This window comes from Protopterus annectens, chromosome 5.part0 (genome assembly GCF_019279795.1).
Source record: "Protopterus annectens isolate FY-2018-M chromosome 5.part0, PAN1.0, whole genome shotgun sequence".
In the NCBI taxonomy this organism is placed as follows: Eukaryota; Metazoa; Chordata; order Ceratodontiformes; family Protopteridae; genus Protopterus; species Protopterus annectens.
The window spans coordinates 1,983,075,589-1,983,102,446 of NC_056735.1; the positions used below are offsets into that span (position 1 = coordinate 1,983,075,589).

Genomic DNA, 26,858 nt, shown 5'->3' on the forward strand with positions numbered 1-26,858 from the left:
AGCTATGTCTATTATTTTAATTCCTTCTTTCATACACAAAGATGTATCTAAATTTTTTCCTGTCAACAAATGAACTCTCCATTCATTTGGACCCATGATAACTTCTACAAGTCAAATCCACACAGCTGCAACTGTTGGTATGAAAACCGATTTCCATACATTCCTACTACACTACTGGTCAAAATTCAAATGTTAAAATATGGCCATCAACATGGCAGTGAAAACCCTTGGCCCTACATATGAGATACCTAATACATTTTGCTCCATGACCCAAAAGATGAATTCCATGTTAATTATTCCACAACTCAGCCTGACTTCCACATCCACAAGACTCTAAAGCAGTGAACTATGACATCAAAGCTCCGAAAATATATTTTACTTAACTAAATAAGTAAAATGTTTGGCTCTGTCTCTGGCCTTATTTAAATTATTGGCAGTAAAACCTAAAATGAAGCTAAAAGGTTAAAAAAACATGCCATTCCCTAGAAATACACCATGACTAATCAAAGATATGAAAACATAACAGAAAGCCTCTTCTGCCACCCAAAACAGATCACCAAAAATAATAATAATAATAATAATAATAATAATAATAATAATAATGATAAACTCACATGAAGTACCCTCATATCTTGTTGATGAGGCCCATTTTTAAAATGCATAGTGCTAAAATAGTGCCATTACACCAATAAATATGTCCAAACTAGCAAATTAATAAAAATAATGTTAAAGCATTAAATAATATTAAAAATGGAAAAGGACTATATGATAATGGATGTGCATAATATCATGTACTGCAGGTGTGGGGGGATGTTTTAATGAAGCTCACTTGCATTAAGTATTTAACAAGCTTGCATGTGTGCGGACACTGGGTAAAAAGATGGTGAACTCTAATCACTCTCCCTCTTGTAATATAGCTCTAGTGGGAGTAGAACTTCACTACAGCTCTATACCTAAAGCATTCAGAGTAGGCAATTTTGGTCCAGTAGCTTATAACTGTGGCTAGCAGTATATCTGTATATAAGCACTTTGATAAACTGTAGTGCCAGAATCAGTACTACAAAACAATCTAATCTCTTGAATGGCTATGTAAAGTAAATACTGATATACTGTATACTTATGTATTAAGTTTAAGATCTCCATTTTATGCCTTCTCCCTGTCTAGCTCTGTTGCTATCTTTCTCTCTTTCTTTCAAAAGCACATACTCCCCATCTGATTTTCAAAGACGTTTATCTGTTGAATGAGTCCTTTCCATTCTTCTGTTATATGAGTAAGCGTACCACTATAACGTAATCACTTTATTCAAAAGAAAGTATAATGTGAGTATACTGTGAAGCAATCAAATATGAGAGAGTAATACAACTCTTTCTATCAAGTAACTAAATGATAACACATCAGTCTCTTCACTCATGGCATACTGTCTAAAAATATGTGTTTCATTTCATAGCACAAGAATAATTGCTATGATGTCATTCATGCACAGTATTAAAAGATGATACTTGTAAATATGTTGTTATTTTGTGAAAAGCAACAGTAGTTAAAGAACGGGAAAAGCACTGCGAGAAACACACTGTCATACAGAAGAACTGGTAAAAAGAACTTAAACTTCACTGAAACACAGCAACGCAGCAACAGATAATATTTATTATTTAAAAAGATATTCCTACAGCTTTACCACAAATGGTGTCTAATATGTGACATACGTGATTGTTTTCCTGTAGGCCGACATAATAAATACTTCAATTTATCTTTAACACACCAAGAAAATAAGGGCTTACTTAAGTAAAAAAATGCAAACAAATAATGCAAGTCAAATCACTTATAAATGTTCAGTGGAAACCTACCTGGATATTTGTGAGTAACGTCTCTATGGATGACAATCCATCTGGGAAAAGAAACGGAGACGGAAAACCATGAGGTAGCTGCCCAACCAAGGAAAGCTTGTCAAGGCTGTCTCTTGCGGTTGGTGTTGAGAGGGAGGTCTCTTCTGTAAGTGAATAAAACAAATAAAAAAATACAAAACAAGTTATGGCTGTTTTATTATGCCTTAGTAATGTCTTTTGTTTTCCAAAACATTTATTACTTATTTGTCCCTGCACTACACAGAAGCTGAATTCTCCTAAATATTTTCACTAATGGCATTTAGAGAAGGTGCAAAATAATTTACTAATTATTAACTTTATAAAAACTTTAAGTTAATCCTTTAATGAACCAGACTCTACATTAGTAGTGAATAATTGGTTTACTATTAAAATGTCGAACGGCACTACGTCGACTGTACTATAGTCAAACACGGAAGTTTGAAAATAGTAATGTCGACGTCAAGAAAACAATCTAGGAATGGTTTTAACATGGGTCGAGGTGGTTTTCAGTATTATTCAGAACTATAAACATCTCCCCTACCTCAACCCATGTTAAAACACAGTCCTAGATTGTTTTTTTGTCATCGACATTACTATTTTCGAACTTCCATGTTCGACTATAGTACAGTCGATGTAGTGTCGTTCGACATTTCAATAGTAAACCGAATAATTTCAAAACCAATATTGTATGACACATTTAGTGATGACACGTACACTTTACATTACAGAAGCTGTCAGTACACTTCTGTTTTCCCTTCTTGGTAAGTTAAACTGATAAAAATATTAAAACTTAGCTTAACACTTGTTTTTTGACTGTGCCTGACATTCATTAAGCCCTGCCATGAGATGCCCATTCATTCCCAACTTAGGGGTGACAGATAGTCACTGAATATATGGTGTACATGTAGACAACCACCATTCCTTGCAGCTGATATACACACATGAAACTATCAGTCAGTTATCCCTCAAAATTAGACCTATGATCTGATAATGAGCTGCTTACTAGAGTCCAGGGTTTGATATCATCAGCCTCCATTTGCCTAATGTGTGACACTGCATAACTCACTTACCCAGACAGCGCTCCGGGCAACTGAGGAATTGGCTACTCGGCGATGTTTATACTGGAAATTAATTAATGTCTACTAGCATTATATATTTTGAGTCTTACAGATGGAAGTAGTAGTCAGGCTTCAAGTGAGGAGACAAAATTCCCAGTTGTCAGTTCTCAATTTTGGTAGAATCGCACCTGTGATTTATACAAAATATATTTTGCCAGTAGTTGTTGCTAATTAGCCAGTGATATTTTTTTTTTCTGTGACACACTGTGCACAGATCATGGCAACTGTGCAACCTTGCAGCATGACCAGGATAAATGACAGAAAAAAATTAAGCCTAAAAGAAACATTGCTTGTCAAACAAAATGTTAAGAATAATTTCCAGGCATGTTACTAGATGCCAAAGGCATTCCACATCTGCAATATTCTGACTACTGCACTGTTTTAGATGCACGTTTTAAGGATGCAAACAAAGCCAACAGTAAAAAAGAACAGAATATCATTTCTACTAATAAGAAGTAGCCTGATAACTATCATAATGACAACACACCCCTAAGAGTAGCCCCAGCAGTCAGGGACTTGGGGAAACACATAGACAGTAATTTAACCTTTGACCATCATGTGTCTACAGTAGTGAGGAAATCACTCTATGTTGTGCAACTTATAAACAAAGGCATGGCATCTAGGACCAAGGAGGCTGTTCTTCCACTGTATTTGGCATTTATCTGACCTATCATTGAGTACAATACCTTCTTTGGTATGTACCTAACTAGGCACATCTAACAACCAAAATGTCCACAGAGGTTCTTGATTAAAAGAATACAGGGCATAAGTAATACGTTCATTGTAGACTGACTCAAGGGAGATCTATGTCTGGCATACAAGGCTTTGTCAGACCTCACCCTGATGGACCTCCTGCATATCTGCAAAGCAAACAGCATCAGAATTACTCATTCTAAATACTTAAATCATGCCTGTGATAGACACAGGACCTGCTGGAGAGTCAGGTATGTATCCCACAGACTACCCCTTTTCTTGAACAGGCTCCCTATCAATGTGAAGCAGAGTTCCTCCCTAACCCAATTCAAGTTCAACTTGGACAACTGGATGGGAAACAAAAAAATTCATCCCTGGTTTCGCACCTATGTCTCTAATGGACACAGGCAGCCTATAAATGATTCATCTGCCAGGCCCCTGCTTGTAAATATTTCACTTCCCAAGCCCCCGTTTACATTTCTGAAGAGTATTTGAACTTGTCAGAGATTTGGGATGCATGGCTAGTCACGAAAAGGGCCTGGTGGTCATTAGCCTAGTACACACCTATGAACTATCAACAATATCCTACCTATGAAAAAAATAATACCGATGCATCAAATGGGCAAAAGAAACACTTCTATACTATTTGGGTAAAGAGTCTTTCAATATAGATGTAGAATGAGTGACCGTGAGCTCTATCTCAAAAGGTCATCATGAAATGCCATCAGTATTTTAATTCCTTACTGACAAGTTAATGAGATTTGAAGCCTAAACAAATGCCATAGCTCTTCTGAGCTGCAAGAGTTTGCACAATCCGTTTTGTGCAGTGCAGGTATACTGGCTATTATAAGGCAGTATATTCACTTCAACTGCAGTCTTATACAATACTGCACATCCCCCTTGCTAGCACTTTACTTATGTGCCAATGAAACTAATACGGATTATTGCACTTGAATTGTGTCACTCAAGCTGAATGGAAATGGCTATGCTTCAAATTGTGGGGAACAAAACTTCTGTTTTGCAGTACTCACTTTGATACAAGTACATCTGTGAACTGACAGATGGGAAGTCTAGGAAAGATGAATTTAAGGAATCAGACTTCAGCATGACAGGATGTAAAACAAGAATGTAGGTCATTATACTCAGCTGCAAAAATGGAGGCAGGATGGAGTGGGTGGAGAAGAGTGTCAGGAGTGATTTGTGACAGACGAGTACTAGTATGAGTGAAAGGGAAGGTCTACAAGAGGGTAGTGAGACCAGCTATGTTATATGGGTTGGAGGCAGTGGCATTGACAAAAAGGCAGGAGTCAGAGCGTGACATGGCAGAGTTGAAGATGTTAAGATTTGCACTGGGTGTAACGAGGATGGACAGGATTAGACGATCAGCCCAGGTTGGAAGGTTTGCAGACAAAGCCAGAGAGGCAAGATTATGTTGGTTTGGACATGCGCTGAGGAGGGATGCAGAGTATATTGGGAAAAAGATGCTAAGGATGAAGCTGCCAGGTAACAGGAAAAGAGGAAGGCCTAAGATAAGGTTTATGGATGTGGTGAGGGAGGACATGCAGGTGGTTGGTGTGAGAGAACAAGATGCAAGGACAGGAAGAAATGGAAACAGTTGATCTGCTGTAGCGACCCCTAACGGGAGCAGCCGAAAGAAAAAGAAGATACTCAGCTGCAAAAACCAGGTTCACCAAATACACGTGCAGCAAGACCTGGGGAAGCTCTAAATCTTGGAGTGTTCTCCAGTTTCATCTTCTGCAAATGCAAAAATGAACAGGTTCTACATATGCAGGCAGACAAACACCACTGTTTCAGTGATCCATGTAAGTTAGACTGTGTGCATGCAGGGAACGGTGTTAATAGTGACATAAAGTAGCAATGCTATTAGTTATGACTGACTCTGGCATCGTGCATCTAAACTGCAAAGATGTTACATTGCAGTGAGTTCCATTTCTGCTTTTATAAATTTTTTGACTCACCACTTTTGAAATTATATTTTCAGTAAATGGTGAGTTGAAAAAGGTATCGTCAACCATTCACAGGCAAACCACTGAAATGTGGGCTCAAGCTGGCAAATTTACATATTCATGGCCTCATTCTCAGTGAATGTGAATTTATGCATACTCAGATTTTGAGTGCTATAATTTTGGACTCCCTGCTATGATTTTTGATGGTGCCCTGCTATGATTCTGAACACTTGAGAGGTTGAGAGGACTTCACTCAAAGAATCCTACCCCAGAAAAAATAACTGTTTTGTACATGAAAGTGTTCCTCCATTTTGTTCTACAAGTCTCCAAACTGCTCACTTGTCAGGCTTACGCGTTTCCTATTTTTCTGTGCAGATTTCCTAGTGTCCCTTGAGAATACTCTGTAGCATCACGACCTACAGTTTAGCGCATACTGGGAGATGTCTTATGTGACAAGATTTCCACTAAGACTCGAATCTTTATATTGGGCCAAATAATCTCTTTTGAAATTTCAGTCCCACTGTTATCTCCTTTTTGGACTCATGACACTCAGATGACAGAAGTCTGTTTTGTGTCTCTCTCCAAAGGAAGGGATTCTTATACTTCTGGTGGACTTTGTTAAGCCAAGCTTTAGTGGCGTTACCACCACCTTGTCTGATGACCAAAACCTTACCATCATAGCTCGCATGTAAATCTCATGCTGTATTTTGTATGAGGCTGTAGCTGAAGTAATTAAAGCATTACTACTGAAGTCTGCACTGAAAACTGGAGGACCCTCCAAGACTAGCTTCCCTTGTAATACCTGTTAATTATGCAATCTAAATGAAGCTGCTTGCTGTCCAAGTCAATGCAGGCAGGTCTAGATGCGTGTAGTTTGTTATGACTCGTTTTCAAGTCTGTAAATACTGGATCAGAAATTACTATTACTATTTTAAGTGTGATTTTTCTATTGTAGGTCTTTAGAATAATTCTGCTTTTGGAATCCTACCACAAGTTGCGAAACAGGTGGTGCGTGGCAGGAAAAAATGTGTTTTTATTTTTACTATTTCAACTCCAGATGCCGTTCAAGCAGGTTGATTCCAGAAGGGAAATGCTGCAGACACGGAATGGGAATTTGCTTTTCATTATTCTGGTGTTTTTCTTTCTCTGCAGTTGAACCCCAGAGTTAGTTTATTTTAGTAATAGGGGTGCTAAGGTGAATGGGGGCTTGCCCCTCTGCAAGAAGTGTATTTCATTATCCACTGAATTTTTCTTTCACGGATGTTAACTTCCCAGTGTTATGGGATCCAACAACAGTAGCTGTGATTTTAGCGATAGAACTGGCAGGCCTCCTGTATGTCCTCCCCCTGTCCAGATTCTAATAACATGTATCAGATATATGGAGGGGTGCATGTTTGGAAGCTAGGGGAACAAAGTCGCCTTTGCAGATTCCATATCAGAAAAAAATGAAGAACTGCCAGCTACTGACATCCAGGTGACAGGACTGAATACTCAGGACATCTGCTTAGTAACCCATCCCTTTCACTGACTGATTTCTATTACATGCCAGAGAAAAATAAGGCTGGTACTGGTGGTCCTTGCTGGCTGAGAGAACCATTGTGACTCACTGTGCTGGCTGCATGATGTTATTCCAATGCTTGCCACTAAAGGAAGTTCCTACAGTAATGGAGGATGGTCCTGGTTCCCTCCATTTACTGCCATCAGTTGAAAAACAATTTCAAGAAGTGTGTCTGAATTTTAAGGCCTTTTTTCATCTCCCACTCATGCCATCTTTCACAAGGATAGCATGACCTTTTCTGCTTAATCCTCTCTTTATGCCTCACATGATATCTGCCAAACTTCTTATAAAGATTCAGCTACCATCCTTTTACCCGTAACATTAAAACACAGAGTAAATTCGTCATATTTAATGGCTCCATAAAGTAATACTTTAGCTTCTCTTTTTAGGAATAAAGAAAGGAGTTATGGTCAACTCTGCATCCTTGCACAGATAAGTTATGGTTTCCACCATACTGCTATATAAAGGTGCCACCTCCAGCTGGCTTGCCAGTATCACTATTCCTTACATACCCTGCAACAAGTCCATTTACTGTCTTGTCAGCTTCAGTGGGACAGGAGTTTTAGTTACTTACTTTACAGGTCTAGTGGCTGCTGTGTTTTTGTTGGTGTCCAGAAACTCATACATTTTCAGCAAGTATTACAAACTGAATCATCTGTCTAGGACTGCAGGAGATTTTACAGTCATTCAAGATATGTTAGCTGTGATCTCTTCCATAATGCAGATGTGGAATGTTTGTTATGACCGCAAAGGAAGCAAGGAAACAAATTGTACAGTATTGTTTTATGAGAGAGCTCATTGTGACAGTAAACATATGACTTAGTTCCTGCCTAGGTAGTGTTCTTTTGCCTCTCTTTTTCTCCCTGTTGTTGATGCAGTTGACTTTCTATTTTGTTTAGCTTTGCATTGGTTAGATTTATTACACAGAACTGCAAGCTTGGGTTCTGTGTTGTACAGTTCTGGTGTCTCACTGATAGAATACATGAGCATGAATGTAGTAATATTCATACTCCTGGAACAAACTTCCATTGTCCCATTGCTCCACTACCAAAAGTGGCAAATTCAAAAAGCAACTAAAAATTCATTTCCAACATGCATGGATCTGAACTTGTCAGGAAACAACCTAATTTTTCTTCTCTCGATTAACATTTCTGCCTGGTATTTCCTATCTAAACTGTCTACACATATTACTCTCTCTGCAGTTAGTACTTATTGTATTAAATGCATCTTTGATATACTATGTCATGATGTTACTCTGAATTGTATATTATATATCAGCAAAAATGTTTATGTTAAGGAATTGCTATATTTTCTTGTATATAACTTAATGCTAACCAAATTTCTCAAACATATTGCTACTGCATTCTCAAAATACTGCCCTTTTGCCTTGTAAATATTCCTGTTGTATATTTCGCTTACTCTTCTTTTGTACTGTTAAGTATCTTACAACTTGAATTTTTAGATTTTTTTCTGTATTTTTATTAATTACTTTCTTGGAGCTTTTTTCTACTGCGGTGGTGGTGCTGCAGTAGCGTTGTCACCTGACAGTAAGACGTTGTCCTGTTTGATTCTCAGCTAGAGCGTCTTCTGTGTGGAGACATGCGTGAATGGGCGTACCTTTGTTGAAGGTTGTGCGTCAGGGCCGGCAACTCGGCACGTAAAAATCTACTGCCAATCATTAGCGAACCGGAGTTCTGCTGTGGCGACCCCTAACCGGGAAAAGCCGAAAGACACAACAACAACTTTCTTGGAGCTTTTTTCCTTGGGTCTCCACTGAAAAAGGGGTCTCTGGGCCTAGTTGGACTAACCCGGTTAACAAATGTAAAAATAAATAAGTAAATAAATATGAAAGCAGCCCTAATTGCATCCTCTTATATCAAGGGGTTTCAGATAGAAAAGGATAGCCCAGTAATTATGGTAGTTATATCCTAAGGACCTGCATACACTTACTGTTCACCTACAGCAGGTATAGTTTGTATGTGATACGTTGACTATGAAGAGTACAGCTGCCAAATGACATTGCCTTATACAGACTGGTGAAGTAGAAACATACCATCTCAGAGAGCCGGCTTCTCTACTGCCACCTACAGTAGGAAATTAGTTCATCATCTGTGTTGCAGTCATAGCCTATCTGTGGTGTCAGGATGCTAACTCTGTTATGCAAAGTTCCTGTTATGTTGGGGCTTTGTCTCTGAAATTCCAAAATTATATTCCCAATAGTAGTCTGTTTGTAATATGCAAGAGTGGTGGTGGTGGGGTGTAACTAGCTGCTCAGACAGCCAATTAGTTGTTGGTAGGGGGCAAGTGGCATCCACCCTTTCTGAAACTCCAAGGCCATGTGGTACACCATTGGAAGGGCTTACAACCATATCCTGTACCTGCAGGGACAGAAATTAAGTCTTGCCTGGGTTCTGATGCATTTCTATTTAACGATATTTCTGGGTTATGTTCTCTTATTTTTTGTCATTTTCCTCCAGCACATTCAGCAATCATGCTTTGCAGTGAAAAATACAAAATCAAAATACAATAATACTTTGCTAAGAAAATATTGGAATTACTGCAACTGCTGTGCTTTTCCACATTTAAAAAGTCTATGAAGCTTATTATTGTCTTTGCAAAAACTCTACAAAAATGTTTCTTCTAATTAGGAAAAAGAATGTCAATCCACTAAACATTAACAACCGCACCATCACAAGCACATTTAAAATACACAGATTTTCTTTTCACTGCCTTTTAAACACTTTTGCTTTAATGCATCTTTACTAATAGTTGACTGCTATTAATGGGAAAATCTCAATTTGTGTACAATAAATACAATAACTTCCAAAGTGTCCTATATACAGTATGTGTTGGCAAACAGCATACTAACACTCCCTCTCAGAAACTTCTACAGAGGTTTCAATGAATGTTTTAATTTATGTATTTTTTAATAGGAATGAGTGTTACACTGCCCTTCCTGTTAGAAATAGTTTCCCCTTACATGCCTTCAGTACTATCCTTAGAGTTGTTTACACTTAGTCAGATTTAGAAAACAGCATAAAAAGCATGTGGTATTACTTTAAATGTTTAACCATATACAGACAGTTTAACAGAAGACATTTCTTTGTTTTCATATTATTTGGTTTATTATTTATGCTAAGTAGAGTGTTGTACTACAATATGTACAACAGATGTCACGCTCGGTGTAAAAATATCAGCAGTAAATGATTGATGCTGTTCCTTTCCATCTCTGACCCCCCACTGATTATTTAGATTTTAGAAAGTTCTGATCAGTGCTTAAAAGCATCCTACTGAAACTAAACAGTTGCTTATTTTTTAGCTAGCTTATTTAATACATTATTTACATGTTTGTATGCATCCGTCTGAGGGGCCCCCAAGTAGAATATTGCTTCGAATCTTCTTTATACCACCCAGTCCATATGGCAAGTTTGCTGCATCTCTTTCTAAAGCTGTACTTTTTTCATCACTCCCATATGCCAGAATAATGCTGGCCAACATCGTGCCTTCTCCTCCACTGAGACCATATGGGGAAAATGTTTCATAAGCACCTAGTTACCTTGCAAGAGGATATTCCTTTGTACAGACAAAGAAACAGTTTGGCAGAATGATTAAACCTGCAGAACACACAAGCCAAATAATAATGGTATCAAAGGCAGGGAACAAAAAAACACATTACACAAACTCTCAATTTTCAGGTTGGTAAAGTAAAAAAAGCATTTATGAATTTAAAGTGAACCACGTTCATCTTTAGCAGTAACAGTGAGCTGCATAACACTGTACAATAAAAGGGAGCCTCAGGGCCTTTCAAATGCAGGTAACATATACATTTTAACAAAACATACCTTACCTTCTGCAAAAAGTACATTAAAGTCCATTAATGTGACTCAAAATCTCGCTGCACATATGCAAAATTTAAATCACGGTCATATGACGCATTCAGTTAAGTTGTCTATATGTGTACGTGCGTGTGCATACAGTAGGAATGACATCTCACTCTTCCTATACAGCTGCTCCATGGAGGATAGCTGTGTAACTCTGACGTGGTAACCAGGCCTTAATAACCCTATACTTGTCTTAAACCTTAGCTCATACCCTCTAATGTATCTATCAGTAGCTGGTGCACACATACACACACTCACTTACTGTGTTTCTTATTCACACAGAGAAACCACATTAAAGAACATGAGGCATATACAAAAAGGTACAGTAAAGAACAATACATTAAATGTAAAAAGATATGAGTGACAAATCCTTTTAATTTCTATGCAGAACATCCTGAGTATCTAAGGACTTGTAGTACAAAGCACAGACTTCATTATGGCTCATATATCTAATCCATAAATCCAAAAGACTCACTTTTTTAAAGAATGGCAGGGCATCAGGAGAGCCCAGCATAAGAATATGAACATTGCAATAAAGGCCTTATGTTGCAAGAGTGGAATAAATCTGAAAATGCAAACCCTAAACTTTTTAAATTTCACTTATTCTGATGTCTTAAACTAATCTGTTTTTTTCCACAAGAAAACAGTGCAATATTTTAACTGTAATGGTAAAGATGGCAAGTTACACTAGTGCACTACTTTTAGGCGATAATACCAGAGCATAGTATGTTTTGACACTCGGTCATTACAATCTGTTTAAAAATAACATTGAACCTGTAACTAATATAGTCAAGTGTAATTTTTCTCTCACTTCCCAGCTTGCAGTCTCTGGAAGTCAGATTCAATGAAAAAAAGATCAAAAGAGCAACTCACCAGCATTTTTTTAAAAGGCGACACTGTCACTACCCACATCATGAAGCAGACTGTTCTCCTACCTGTCATCAGTAATATAAGCAATCCTAATGTCTTATTTATTTAGTTATTTTTTTTTTCTAATTTAGACAGACCAACAGTGCTAGTCAAAGGCCTTTTTTCAGTGGCAGCCTGGGGAGAAAGGATCCGCATAAACAGAATTTATGACAGCACAGGCAGTGTAAACACATCATGTTGTAGATACAATGTTACAAAAATTACAAATATCTTAAATAAAGACAATATTCATGGATAAAAACTAACTACTAATTTGAGGTAGTTTAAGAATTGCTCTTTTATACACATTTATTAAAACAATGAAGGAAAACCGTCAGGCCAAGAGCAGACTATCCTTGGCCAGGGTAAAGTGCTGTTTATTGGCTTTGAGTCTCCTTACAGTTCTCCTAACAATAAACTGTTTGGTCATTGCATATTTGAAAAAAAAGCTGTGATTTACTTAACTGTTTTCAGAGTTAAACAAATAGCAAACTTAGTAGTCTTACAAATAAAGTATGCACAGATATGTTGCACAATACAGGAAATGTAAATGACATAGAAAACAGATATAACAATGTTAAAAAAGCTGATAAATCCGTACAACCAAGGAGTAAAAGTTCCCGTGATGGTAAAGTAAAAAATAATAATAATAAGCACAGCAGTATACCATCAACGGTAAAAACAAGGCAGTCCACAGTCTCATAAACTTGAAGATATCTTGTGTAATGAAAAACAGAACGCTGAAGATGTATGAAAAAGCGAATATGCTTTAATTAATATATGCAGCAATAACGGTTAGCGCTTTCACCAAAAATGGCTTCATCAGACCTTAAGACATTTTACAAATGAATCAGTTTAAATAACAAATCAATCATGACATCACATCCTGCATAGCGTTACTTATACAATTAAAAAACAAAATATAATATAAACGTACATATATATAATAAACAAACATATCACTTAATTAATAAGAACCAACATTAATAAAAACTCCATTAATGAAATAAAAATAAAATACTTAATATAATACTTAATATAAAACACTTAGTGTACCCTCAGCCTCCTTTTTCGCAGGGCTGGTTTTATAGATAGTTTCCCATTTAATCCTGGCTTCCGATCAGCCCTGAACCTAATGATCCATTTCATTTCATAAGTTTCAGTGTCTCCCCTAATATCACCACCCCTGATTCTAGGTTGGATAACTTGTAAAACAGAGAACCTAAACTCATGTGTAATATTAGTGGACATTATATGTTTTGCTAGAGCATTATGCTCAGCCCCTATACGTATGCAGTATAAGTGCTCCCTGATGCGCTCTCTCAACTTTCTGTTCGTCTTCCCCACATAAAATGCAGGGCATAAGACACTCCTAGCGAGATAAACAACGTTTTCAGTAACACAATTAGCTGATACATTAAATCGAAAAGGTTTATTACTAACGGGGTGTATAAAGTCATCTTTAGTATCAATGTAACTACAATAGTTACATCCATGACAGGGCACTGTAGCTTCAGATGGACCACAAATCTTGTTCTCATTTAACAAATTCGGAAAGCATAACATTTCTTTAAGATTCTTCCTATTTTTAAAATGAAATTTTGGTATTTCACCAACGACTTCTCGTACTTTTTCATCTAGCATTAAAACATCCCGATGTTTACGTATTATGTCACATATTTCAGGTGTATCAAGGGAGAAAAATATAGGTACCTTGACTAAATGAGTATCATTCTGTTTTTTCTCAACATTTCCATTGACCAAGTTTAAGCTAGAAAAATATGGACCTGCTGTTGTGCATCTAACAGCCTCAGCTTCATCAATAATAGCATCCACTTCATTTGAATTATAATTCCTAGCTATCAATCTAGTTCTCAAACTCAGAAGTTCATCTTTAAAATTATCATATCTTGGATTCAGCCTCGAGGCTCTCATAACTTGGCCTTTCATTACATTTTGAAAAACATAGCGCGGATGCATACTTCCTCTATGTAAGAGGGTATTGCGATGGCAAGCTTTTCTATGAACACCCGTGTTCAACAAACCATTACTCAATCTATAAAGCTGAACATCAAGAAATGATATATTATTTCTTGAGTAGTTCATAGAAAATTTAAGATAATTAGTCATGTTATTCAAACGTGTCAGGAAGTTGTCCAAAGAGACTTCATCCCCCTTCCAAATAAAAAACAAATCGTCGACAAAACGTTTATAGAAGTCGACATTCATTTTAAAATCATCTGATTGAAATAAATTATCTTCCTCCCAGCTAGCCATAAAGATGTTAGCGTAGCTGTTGGCACATGGAGTGCCCATCGCCACGCCACCATTCTGAATATATAATTGATCATAAAGTAGAAATATATTATTAAGTAATACAGTTTCTAGGAACAAAGAAATCAAATCAATGGTGCTAGGTGCATAGTCAGAATGCATAACTAAATAGTGTTGTATTCTTTCGATACCCTCTTCATTAGGTATAACCGTAAACAAACTAGTTACGTCTAACGTGACCAGAATATAGGGTAAATCAAATTCAATTGATTTTATATACTCATACAAACTTAATAAAAACTCTTTACTATCTTTTAGAATATACATATTAGCATCCACTAAAGGTCTCAGATGATGTTCAACATATAATGATAGGGGCTCAGTGACCCAACCACGACTAGAGACAATGGGTCTAAGGGGAGAGTTCCTCAAATCTTTGTGGACTTTAGGAAGTCCATTAATAACAGGAATTAAAGGGTTTACTACCAATAAAAACTTATATAATTCATAATCAATACATTTACTCAAAAAAAATCATATAATGTATGATATACATTTAAAACGTTATTCTCAACTTCGATCATATCTATATGTGAATAGAAAGTATCCTCACTTAATAGAAGCCTCATATTTAATTTATACCATTCGCGGTCCAGAACAACTACAGGACCACCTTTATCAGCTGGTCTAATGATGATTGATTCATCATTAATTAAACCTTTCAAGGCTGCTCTTTCCTGGATCGTTAGGTTCAGGGCTGATCGGAAGCCAGGATTAAATGGGAAACTATCTATAAAACCAGCCCTGCGAAAAAGGAGGCTGAGGGTACACTAAGTGTTTTATATTAAGTATTATATTAAGTATTTTATTTTTATTTCATTAATGGAGTTTTTATTAATGTTGGTTCTTATTAATTAAGTGATATGTTTGTTTATTATATATATGTACTTTTATATTATATTTTGTTTTTTAATTGTATAAGTAACGCTATGCAGGATGTGATGTCATGATTGATTTGTTATTTAAACTGATTCATTTGTAAAATGTCTTAAGGTCTGATGAAGCCATTTTTGGTGAAAGCGCTAACCGTTATTGCTGCATATATTAATTAAAGCATATTCGCTTTTTCATACATCTTCAGCGTTCTGTTTTTCATTACACGAGATATCTTCAAGTTTACGAGACTGTGGACTGCCTTGTTTTTACAGTTGATGGTATACTGCTGTGCTTATTATTATTATTTTTTACTTTACCATCACGGGAACTTTTACTCCTTAGTTGTACGGATTTATCAGCTTTTTCATTATTATATTTACATTGCTGTACTTCCTTGGAGACATGGCCGAAACGTCCATAGAGTTACCTTATACCGTGCCAGATCCGTCTATTGAGAACCGGAAGAAGGATCATTTTCAAATGTATGTTTCCGGTACAGATAATCCGTTGATGTTGTTTGAGGCGACTGAGGACTTCGAACCGAATGGTGATGCGTCTTCTAACCTCTCAGGTCTAATGGATGCTTTTAATAAACTTGAAACTGATTTATTGAAGTTAAAAAGAATGCAGCTACAGCGACAACACTTCAAGGTATGTTTAAATAGGAAAATCATACCTCGAGGTTTATGTATACTTAAAATGCCAACTACTGGCAATTTGTATCCAGAGCTACTTTGTAAATGGCAGCAATTGAATACTGACTTGAGTATGAAGTATATGTCATTATTAAATGATTTCTTTCGCCCTGAAGAGGACAATTTGAGAGATAATATATTGAAACAACAACAAAGTATTTTAGCATTGTATCCAGAAAGGAATGTTAACTTAGGTATGGAGAGATTACTGGATAGTGTGGCAGTTTATGAGAAACGGCTATTAGAAACTAAGAAAAGCAAGATAATTAGAGACACAAATGATTTCAGGTTAGGCCAAGTTTTCACCTGGCCTCGTGTCAATGCTAATTCTCATGAAAATAGGCATCATGTTACTAACATGGGTGATAATATAACTGTTAATAAAGTGAACAATACTGCTCAAAACTCTAATATTGATAACAATGAAAATAATGTTTCAGCCAATATTGTTGCTACTGCTGTTGATAATATTGAATGTTCCTCTAATGATTTATTAAGAAATGAATCTGTTTTGAGAAATGAATCTGTTTTAAGCAATGTCTCTTGTCCTTTGAACAGTAATGAAAATATTTCTGTCAATATTATTACTCCTGCTGATACTTCGGTACGCAGGAAAGTTTATTCTCATACTAATGAGTCAGGGAACAGTTCTAGCTCATATCACCCTTTCCCGATAGATTCAAACCACTAGACCCCCAGAACAAGATCATACAGCAGAGGGAGGCAGAAGCGGAAGTATCGGGAGGGGAACATCAAGGACCCATGTTGAAGAAAATGTGGGAGCGGGTAGAGAAACGTTAGTACATAATTTATCCAACAGAATTTTGTCTGTGTTTGAAACACAAGTTTTGGATAGAGGCTTGTCTTTTATTCCTACTTGTAAGAGTAATCTAACTGACACTATTGTTGATTTTAGAATATTTACACGAAATGTACAATTAAAAGTTGACTATGGAAACGTTGGTTGTGAACAGGCAACGTCATTTAGAGTACCCAGTACGTATGTTCCAGTTTTAAATCCTGTATTGGATATTTTTAATCAATTGGTTGAGGAAGATGTTTACGCATTAGATTTGCAGAATAAAGACAACTGTAAGAGAAAGAGATACAATTTAACGTTCCAGGAAAGAGCAGCCTTGAAAGGTTTAATTAATGATGAATCAATCATCATTAGACCAGCTGATAAAGGTGGTCCTGTAGTTGTTCTGGACCGCGAATGGTATAAATTAAATATGAGGCTTCCATTAAGTGAGGATACTTTCTATTCACATATAGATATGATCAAAGTTGAGAATAAAGTTTTTAATGTATATCATACATTATATGATGTTTTTTTGAGTAAATGTATTGATTATGAATTATATAAGTTTTTATTGGTAGTATACCCTTTAATTCCTGTTATTAATGGACTTCCTAAAGTCTACAAAGATTTGAGGAACCCTCCCCTTAGACCCATTGTCTCTAGTCGTGGTTGGGTCACTGAGCCCCTATCATTATATGTTGAACATCATCTGAGACCTTTAGTGGATGCTAATATGTATATTCTAAAAGATAGTACAGAGTTTTTATTAAGTTTGTATGAGTATATAAAATCAATTGAATTTGATTTGCCCTATATTCTGGTCACGTTAGACGTAACTAGTTTGTTTACGGTTATACCTAATGAAGAGGGTATCGAAAGAATACAACACTATTTAGTTATGCATTCTGACTATGCACCTAGCACCATTGATTTGATTTCTTTGTTCCTAGAAACTGCATTACTTAATAATATATTTCTACTTTATGATCAATTATATATTCAGAATGGTGGCGTGGCGATGGGCACTCCATGTGCCAACAGCTACGCTAACATCTTTATGGCTAGCTGGGAGGAAGACAATTTATTTCAATCAGATGATTTTAAAATGAATGTCGACTTCTATAAATGTTTTGTCGATGATTTGTTTTTTATTTGGAAGGGGGATGAAGTCTCTTTGGACAACTTCCTGACACGTTTGAATAACATGACTAATTATCTTAAATTTTCTATGAACTACTCAAGAAATAATATATCATTTCTTGATGTTCAGCTTTATAGATTGAGTAATGGTTTGTTGAACACGGGTGTTCATAGAAAAGCTTGCCATCGCAATACCCTCTTACATAGAGGAAGTATGCATCCGCGCTATGTTTTTCAAAATGTAATGAAAGGCCAAGTTATGAGAGCCTCGAGGCTGAATCCAAGATATGATAATTTTAAAGATGAACTTCTGAGTTTGAGAACTAGATTGATAGCTAGGAATTATAATTCAAATGAAGTGGATGCTATTATTGATGAAGCTGAGGCTGTTAGATGCACGACAGCAGGTCCATATTTTTCTAGCTTAAACTTGGTCAATGGAAATGTTGAGAAAAAACAGAATGATACTCATTTAGTCAAGGTACCTATATTTTTCTCCCTTGATACACCTGAAATATGTGACATAATACGTAAACATTGGGATGTTTTAATGCTAGATGAAAAAGTACGAGAAGTCGTTGGTGAAATACCAAAATTTCTTTTTAAAAATAGGAAGAATCTTAAAGAAATGTTATGCTTTCCGAATTTGTTAAATGTGAACAAGATTTGTGGTCCATATGAAGCTACAGTGCCCTGTCATGGATGTAACTATTGTAGGTACATTGATACTAAAGATTACTTTATACCTCCCGTTAGTAATAAACCTTTTTGATTTAATGTATCAGCTAATTGTGTTACTGAAAACGTTGTTTATCTTACTAGGAGCATCTTATGCCCTGCATTTTATGTGGGGAAGACGAACAGAAAGTTGAGAGAGCGCATCAGGGAGCACTTATACTGCATACGTATAGGGGCTGAGCATAATGCTCTAGCAAAACATATGTCCACTAACATTACACATGAGTTTAGGTTCTCTGTTTTACAAGTTATCCAACCTAGAATCAGGGGTGGTGATATTAGGGGAGACACTGAAAATTATGAAATGAAATGGTTTGTTAGGTTCAGGGCTGATCGGAAGCCAGGATTAAATGGGAAACTATCTATAAAACCAGCCCTGCGAAAAAGGAGGCTGAGGGTACACTAAGTGTTTTATATTAAGTATTATATTAAGTATTTTATTTTTATTTCATTAATGGAGTTTTTATTAATGTTGGTTCTTATTAATTAAGTGATATGTTTGTTTATTATATATATATATGTACGTTTAGATTATATATTTTTTTTTAATTGTATAAGTAACGCTATGCAGGATGGGATGTCATGATTGATTTGTTATTTAAACTGATTCATTTGTAAAATGTCTTAAGGTCTGATGAAGCCATTTTTGGTGAAAGCGCTAACCGTTATTGCTGCATATATTAATTAAAGCATATTCACTTTTTCATACATCTTCAGCGTTCTGTTTTTCATTACACGAGATATCTTCAAGTTTACGAGACTGTGGACTGCCTTGTTTTTACCGTTGATGGTATACTGCTGTGCTTATTATTATTAGATATAACAATGTTAATGGAGGGAGTATGGAGGCTACATGAAGAATATTTAGGAAGAGGGATTAGGGAAGACCAAATAAAAAGGTATAATTATAATAGATAACGAAGTATGGACAGAGAGGTGAAAGGAATTATGACAGAGTAAGAGTGGACTAATATGTTAGGTAACAGCATGTAAGCTACTGTATGAGAATATCTCAGTGTTTGGTGCTATGGCCTGTGTGATGCCCATGCCCTGGCCCAGCAATCAAGGAGCCTCAATCCTCACCACTAACACCAGTGAGGGGCGTCTCATATAGGAGGAAAGGATAACAAATACACACAGTAAAGTGCTATTTCCCTTAAGAGCACACAGAGATCAAAGTCAGTCTGGGACTGGTCACACCCTTGCTCTCCAGGTCCTCAATAAGACTCCCCACTGGCATAGCTATAGGGTCCATATCTCAGTCTAGTGGGCAAGCTAAAACCTCCAGCACCCTCTCTGTCCAACCAGTGCTTTGTGTCCCTGCCCAAGTAGCTGACACACACACATACACACACACACACACTTTGAAAAGAGTTTATGCAACCACACAGACACTCCTGGGGAAGGCTGGCACAGGTTCTCCAGCTGTGCCCCTTTTTCCCAGACTATACAGTAGTTCCAGCTGCCACCACCCACTAATATTTATCAGCTACTCAAAGGCCCTTAAAAGGCTGTCCAATTATTACTGTGCAATATTACTATCCAATTGGTAGTATAGCCCAGGGCTAAAGTTATTGAAGTGGCTTTGCACAATTTATCAAAGGCATGCAAGTACTCTAAAGAGCTTAAATTATCTCTACAAAAACAGCAACAGTTGAAAGGGTTTAAACATATTTAATAACAAACAGTCAAAACACAAGACAATGCTTTTTACTACACAGTGCTAGTTAAGAGATCACAGAGAAATAATTAAAATAATTCAGTAATACAGTTTAGACATCACAGAAAAAAACACAATCTAATCTTTCTAGTTTCTAGCTATTTTTAAGAGAAAACACAAGTCTAAGATAAACTTACATATAGAGCAAGACAGTGCTGGTGAGTTGGACGATCAAGACAAAAATGCTTAATGCTCTCTGATTCTCTCTGTTTTTAAAATAACATTCCTGGTTCACATTACATCATTCTTCATTCTTCACACTTCCCTGGGTTCCCAGGCTAACAGAAACTACATTTACATTATTCACCTCTGGGCAGAAACCAGAGCAATAAAGGACATTTATGCAAATTCTGGCCATTAACTCTGGCCTTAAAACAACAAGCAGGATGCCTCACTGTAGACTTACTGGCTCCGAGTTTTAACATCAAAGGGTCACAACATGCTTTACATGGTCAGCAGTGTGCACTGTTGTTACATTTTTTTCCAGTTCCACATGTAACACTATTTTTACCATTTAAGACAACAAGCCTGTGGTTTACATTAATATTTACAGATGACAGAATTATCTCCAAAATTCTATCTAGCTAGGCTGGCAGCCTTCATCTATCCTCACCCAATCTTCACAGCCTGATTAATGTATTACACTGAAACAGTGTCTTATTGCTGCATACAAGGGCAACTTCTGTTTGCTACTAGCTGAGTTGTTATTTTTTAGATAAATAATTTAGGGTTTGGTTCTGTTCTAATCTGTAATGGGACAGAATGGTTGGGCATCGCAACAATCCAAACATTACATATGCAGATGGAATATAAGGAATCACAAAGTCACTGTATGATTTAGCTGCTTATGGTATGTACTATTGTTAATGGTTCAGTAGGGTTATAACTTTTGGCAATGCCTTGTGCTTGGGAGTATTCATCTGGCTTCTATATTAGACTGTGAAAAATCTTCAGCTGTGAGACGGGTTATTTTAAAGATTTAGACACTTATTTTATTGAGCATTAGGCAATTTGGAATACTGATTTTAACTTGTGGAGTTGAGATTTATGTAAGATGATTCTTAACAGAAGCATACAGGGTAGGAAGAAATAGTGTATTAGCTGTTGCTTGTAGGAAATGTTCTTTTAAGTAAGACTTTGCTTTATAATAATGTTCCTTATCTCTTGTTTAGTATTGCTATAAAATGGTCAATGTGCAGATCACATTTTACATGTTAATCTTTGCTAACACCCTGAAGTTTTGATTGAGGTTTATGTTTACACTGATACTTGTTAGGAAGTAGATTTCGAAATATGGTGTTTGGTGCTGTACTGGATTTGTGATAAATAAGGCAAGTTTTTTTTTGGCATTTATTAGCAATTAGGAAACAGAAATTTTTCAATGCTGTGAAAGGTTTGTTTTGCTTATTTATTAATATCTGGCAAATTGCCATGTCTTTCTTTCTTTCAGTCTTGATTGAACAGGTTTCAGGGAAATTATTTTCAACTGACTATATAACCACCTTGAAAATCTGAAAATTGCTTTGCAATGATATAAAGAGTTTACAATGACATTAAATAGTATAATATATACATAACCCAGAGACAGGCAGAATATTTACATGTTGTCCCTATCAATGAGGGACAAGGGTGCTGTGAAACCAGGGGTGATTTGCAGTTACCCATCCATTCATCCACATTCTAGATAGATATAGATACATATCTATCCCTCCAACGTACACTATTTATGTTGCAAAGGAGTTCTGGATCTTTTGAATGGATGTTCATGCTCCCCTTGGACTTGCAAATGTGCATTAGGTCCAAATAAAAGGCCCACATCGAGGCAACATAGGGCTTGAAACACTGCTCCTAGTATCCTTCTGTTCTTTTTTCATTGCTGTTTTTTAAGTTGGTATTTGCAACTCATTTTCCTTCTCTCATTTACGTCCTCGGAAACATCTTACTCTTTGTGGTGACTTACAGTAACACTTTTCTACTTTCAGGCATTTTCTCAGGTCTCCTATGGATGAGAAATGTGCTTCTCCTTCTGCCTTTACAGCGTCTTTCTGGTTCATTGGTTTGGTTACTTCTTCTTTCCTCATCTTAAAAGCATTATCTTCCCCAGTTACAAGGACAACTTTTGCTCCTGCGCTTTAAATTTGGTCTCCAAGTCTTGATTCTTCTGCTGCATTTATTTTATTTACAGATCTATCATTTGCTATTTTGTCTTCAGCTGCAGAGAATCTTCAGGCTATAAGACTGTCTTTAAGTCAACCAATTCTTGCTACAGTACACTCAGTAGATTGGCTTTCTCTTTGTTAATTCCTTTGATTTCAGCTTCTACAATAGAAGGTGCAACAAATGTTCATTTTCCTGCAGTGATACGGGTCAAGTAACATATTCATTGACGTGGTCCTTCTGTGATTTATTTATGTTATTTTTTATTTTACATTTGTTGACCAGGCTAGTCTATCTGTATATATGTCCATTTTCAGTAGAGGCCCAGGGAGAAAAGCTCCAGTGATTATTACATGGTTTAGGAAGGTGTTACAATAGAAGTAATAACAAATATAAAGCTAAAGTGATTACAATGAACTTTACACCCAGTCAATAACAGACTGAAATGGGCTAGTGTCTCTAAGCACCAACTAACAGTCCTCCTATAGCTCATTCCCAAAGTTGCTCTTCCAGACTCCAGGTTTACTAGGCTGGTATGTTATGTCTGTTTTGTTTATCTGCAAAAGTTTAGAAACTTCATGGAGGGTTTGCTGTACATCATGACACAAATTCCTTTATCAAACTTTCATGGTCAGTTTCCACTACCTGATCTTCCAGGTCTTGGATAGCAGAAGTTATCTGTAACCACGCTGCAACAAATTCAGGCTCAAATTCTCATTTGCCTTGTTCTGAATTCTGCAGTCTAGAACTCAGCCTTGCATTGTTATTCTCCAATTTAGTTTTTAGAATGGCACTGCCTTCTGTGTAACATAAGACTCCTATAATTTCTGTGACTGGCTACACATAGGTTCATAGGTTTATACTAAGCTAGCAACAACTAGGGCCTAGCTGTGCAGCCCAAATGTGTCCCTTGAATCTTGGGTATTTATATTAGGAGGGGGTATGCTCTTTAGGAAGTTTCTAGGGATTATATGGAGGAGCATGTAAGTTAGGACATAGTTTACTGTCTGTCTCTGTCTATCAGAGATGTGGGGACCAGACCCTGGGTAAATTCCTTATTTCCTATCTATTGGTCAAGGTTACGGTTGAATAGGATCAGGGAGGGACTCTGCTTCACATAGATGGGGAGGCTATTCCAGAGAATGGGTTCCTCTGAGACACATACCTCTCTCCCCTACATGTCCTATTTATGTTAGCAGCAAAATTTACATCCTTAAATCTAGTAGTTTTGATATTGTTCATTTTGCAGATGTGCAAAAGGTTCATCAGAGCTGGATCGAAGTAAAAATTGTATACCAGCCACAGAGTACCTCTCAGTAGTCTGTAGGAGACCAAGTATAGAGACAGGGCTTTAAGGGGATCCACATAGTGACAATGTGTTTATGTGCTGGATTCTCTTGGTAAGGAAATGTCTGTTCAAGTACATGTTGAGGGGGGCATTTTACTCAATAATGGGTCTGATGAGGATTGAATAAAGAGTTGCTATAATTTTCTTGTGCATGGATACCATGACCTTGCCAATAAGCTGGGCACCATCGAATGATTTTCTTACTACCTTGGTCAAGTGTTGGTCAAAAATTACTATCTACATATGTCTCAGGCCATTGACTACCAGGTCAACTTTTAGGGGTGTCTTATCTACAGTGTAATTTACCTAGGTGGCTAATATCAAAATGTATTATAATGCAGTTTTTAGCATTGAGTTCTAAGCCATGACATTGGCACCAGTCATTGTCTGTTTTAGACCTTCTTGCAAGATATTTTGTGGCATGTGGGTAATCTATGACAGCTCCTAATTTGCAGTGATCTGTGAACTTAGTCAGACAAAGGCCCTTGACATTAGCCCTGACCTCTGAGAAGTAGATGCCAAAGAGGAGCAAGCCCAGAGTAGAGCCCTGAGTTACCCTGCAGGTGATCAGTCTTTTTGTGAAGGTGATCACACCAATCCTGACTTCTTGGATTCTGAATGTGAACCAGCTGGCAATCCAGTAAGTTATGTAGGGGTTAATGCTCAATTTGGGGAGTTTCACAACAATACCAGATTGGGATATTGTATAGAACACCTTAGCCAAATCCAGGTAGATGGTATGAATTATTTTCCCCTCATTCTTTGCCTTGGTGACCCTCTCAAAGAAGTCCACCAGGGTTAGGAGGCATGACCTTCCCTTGAGAAAACCAAACTGTGTTGGGTCCAGTGTCTGAAGATTACCTATGTCTTTGTTGATCATTTCCAAGATAATTCGTTCCATGGCTTTGTATATAAGACTAGTCAGACTAATCAGTCTGTAGTTTTCAGGGTCAGTTGATGGTCCGCCCTTGTAGAGGGGATAACTGTTGCATTCATGTGGTTCAAAGCCTGTTTTGAGACTACAGTTAAAAGTGACTCAGAAGTTCTGATAAGTCATGTTTCAGGCTATGCAGTCAGCATCCTAGGATGTTGTCCCATACAGGCTGTACTTTTAGCTTTAGGGAGTGCTGACAGGACCTGTTCCTTACCAGTTGAGGGTGGGAGGTGGAAGGGAGGGTAGCTGGGGCACTATAATTTGAGTGGAATTTGTCAGTCAGTAGGTTTGCTATGTCGCTCTGTTCTGGGAAAGTGAAACTATGACCACCAGTTTGGCACACTGCTGCTTGCTGCCTTTGAGATTTCAGATATAGCTGTAGAAGGCCTTGTGGTTGTCTTTTGCCTGGGAGGCTACCTTTACCTCATAATTGCCCTTATTAAACTTAATTAGTCCTTTGAGTTTTGTGTTTAGTTTAATTACAGATCTGTCATCATTATAAAACTTGCACTTCCTGATTTTAGCGACTACTTTTTCCCTTTTGATGTATATCCTGTTTAGGTTGGGATTCCACCAGTGTGATTTGTTTTTAAAGTTAGCTTTGGAGTTACTTCTGGGAGGTACAGCAGCCTCTATGCAGCCATTTACATGGTTGCACACAGTCTCTGTCAATAGTGTCTCATAGGTTCTAGAGAACTTTGGGTTAGGAAGGGCATTGAATTTTGACAAACTATCTCTTAATAGGAGGTAGTTTGCTTTGGAATGGTTCCTAACTGTTACAGGGTTTGCTGAGGTTACCAAGTTAAGTTTTATTTTGAAGCAGACAGGTTTGTAATCTGATCCCACCAGTGAGGATGCAACACTGGGGAGATGCAGCACACTCCCACATTGGTGAGTACCAGGTTCAGTATGTTAGACCCTCTGGTAGATGTGTGCTGTGTTAATAAAGTCCAGGAAGCTTTGTGCTTGTAGGTTTGAGGCAGTGTATATTTCCCATTCTACTGTGGGGTAGTTAAAGTCCACAACAGCAGGGTACTTTGCTGAATGGTGAATGTCTCCCAGTAAGTCTACGTATGAGCTATGGGTTTCTTGGACATAGAGGGTGACCTGTACTTTGCTAGGATATGGTATGGAACTTTGTCTATACACTTGGATAAGCTCCAAGGCATCATCCTGTTTAATCAATACTTGTTGTTAATGTAGACTGAGACTCCTCCACCTTTAGCCCCTGTGTGTGTAGCTGATAGTATAAAATGTGAGGAAGGTATTGAAACCTTTCACTGTCATAAGAATTTCTGCAGCTTTATGTTCATGTTAATGCAGTACTACCTGCTACCTGCTTGCCACATATAAAAAGGCATCATTATATTATTTACTTATGCATTTGTGTTGTTTGTTAACTGTGAAACTGCCTGAATTTCTTTCACAACATTGAAGGGTAGAAAGATACATTGTTTCTGACAAATAACTTGTAAAACTAGGCAGTACTGCTGAAATCACAACTGACATGACACTGTTTAAAAATGTGTGAACAACCAGTACAGGCAACACTACTATTAGTTTGCATATCATTTCAGTGTTCCATAATTCATGGAGCACCCCATTATGTTTTCTCCACTACCACGGATGGCAATTTGGTATATTTCCAGCTTTTCTACTGCTGAAAATATGACACTCAATATGTTACTCAAATTCTACTTGCTAGATTTACAGGAGGACTCATCTGTCTTGTGTCAAAAGATCAGTCCTTGGAATTCTTTTAAATGATTTCTGACATGCTAAACTACATAAAATAACTTACTATGTATTAGTGTGAAAATAAAAAGGTGATTATTACGTTCAGGTTGACGAAATACACCAGCACAAAACCACATCAAGGTATCTCTGCTCAGTGCTAAGAGGTTAAATAACAAGATACCTGACTTTGAGGATGTTCTGCATTTGGAGCAAGTTCACATGTGTGCTGTTATCAAAACTTGGCTAAAATGCTCAGACAGCACTCCCTCTTTTCCTTGGTTTGGCTCACACCATGCCTTTATATCCAATGGAAACTGTGGTGTCATACCCATACTTGTTAGAAACCACAACACCTCAACTCAGATACTTACAGATTCAAAACAGAACT

General features: G+C 37.0%; 1 protein-coding gene across 3 annotated transcripts in view; it reads right to left on the reverse strand.

The window, feature by feature from the left end:
* Positions 1-26,858, reverse strand: part of DACH1 (dachshund family transcription factor 1) — a 1,758,683-nt gene that overhangs the window by 186,809 nt on the left and 1,545,016 nt on the right. For all 3 annotated transcript variants that reach the window (XM_044071748.1, XM_044071747.1, XM_044071749.1), the window contains exon 8: positions 1,846-1,988. In XM_044071748.1, the coding sequence (XP_043927683.1) occupies positions 1,846-1,988 (143 nt within the window). The remainder of the gene's footprint in view (positions 1-1,845; positions 1,989-26,858) is intronic.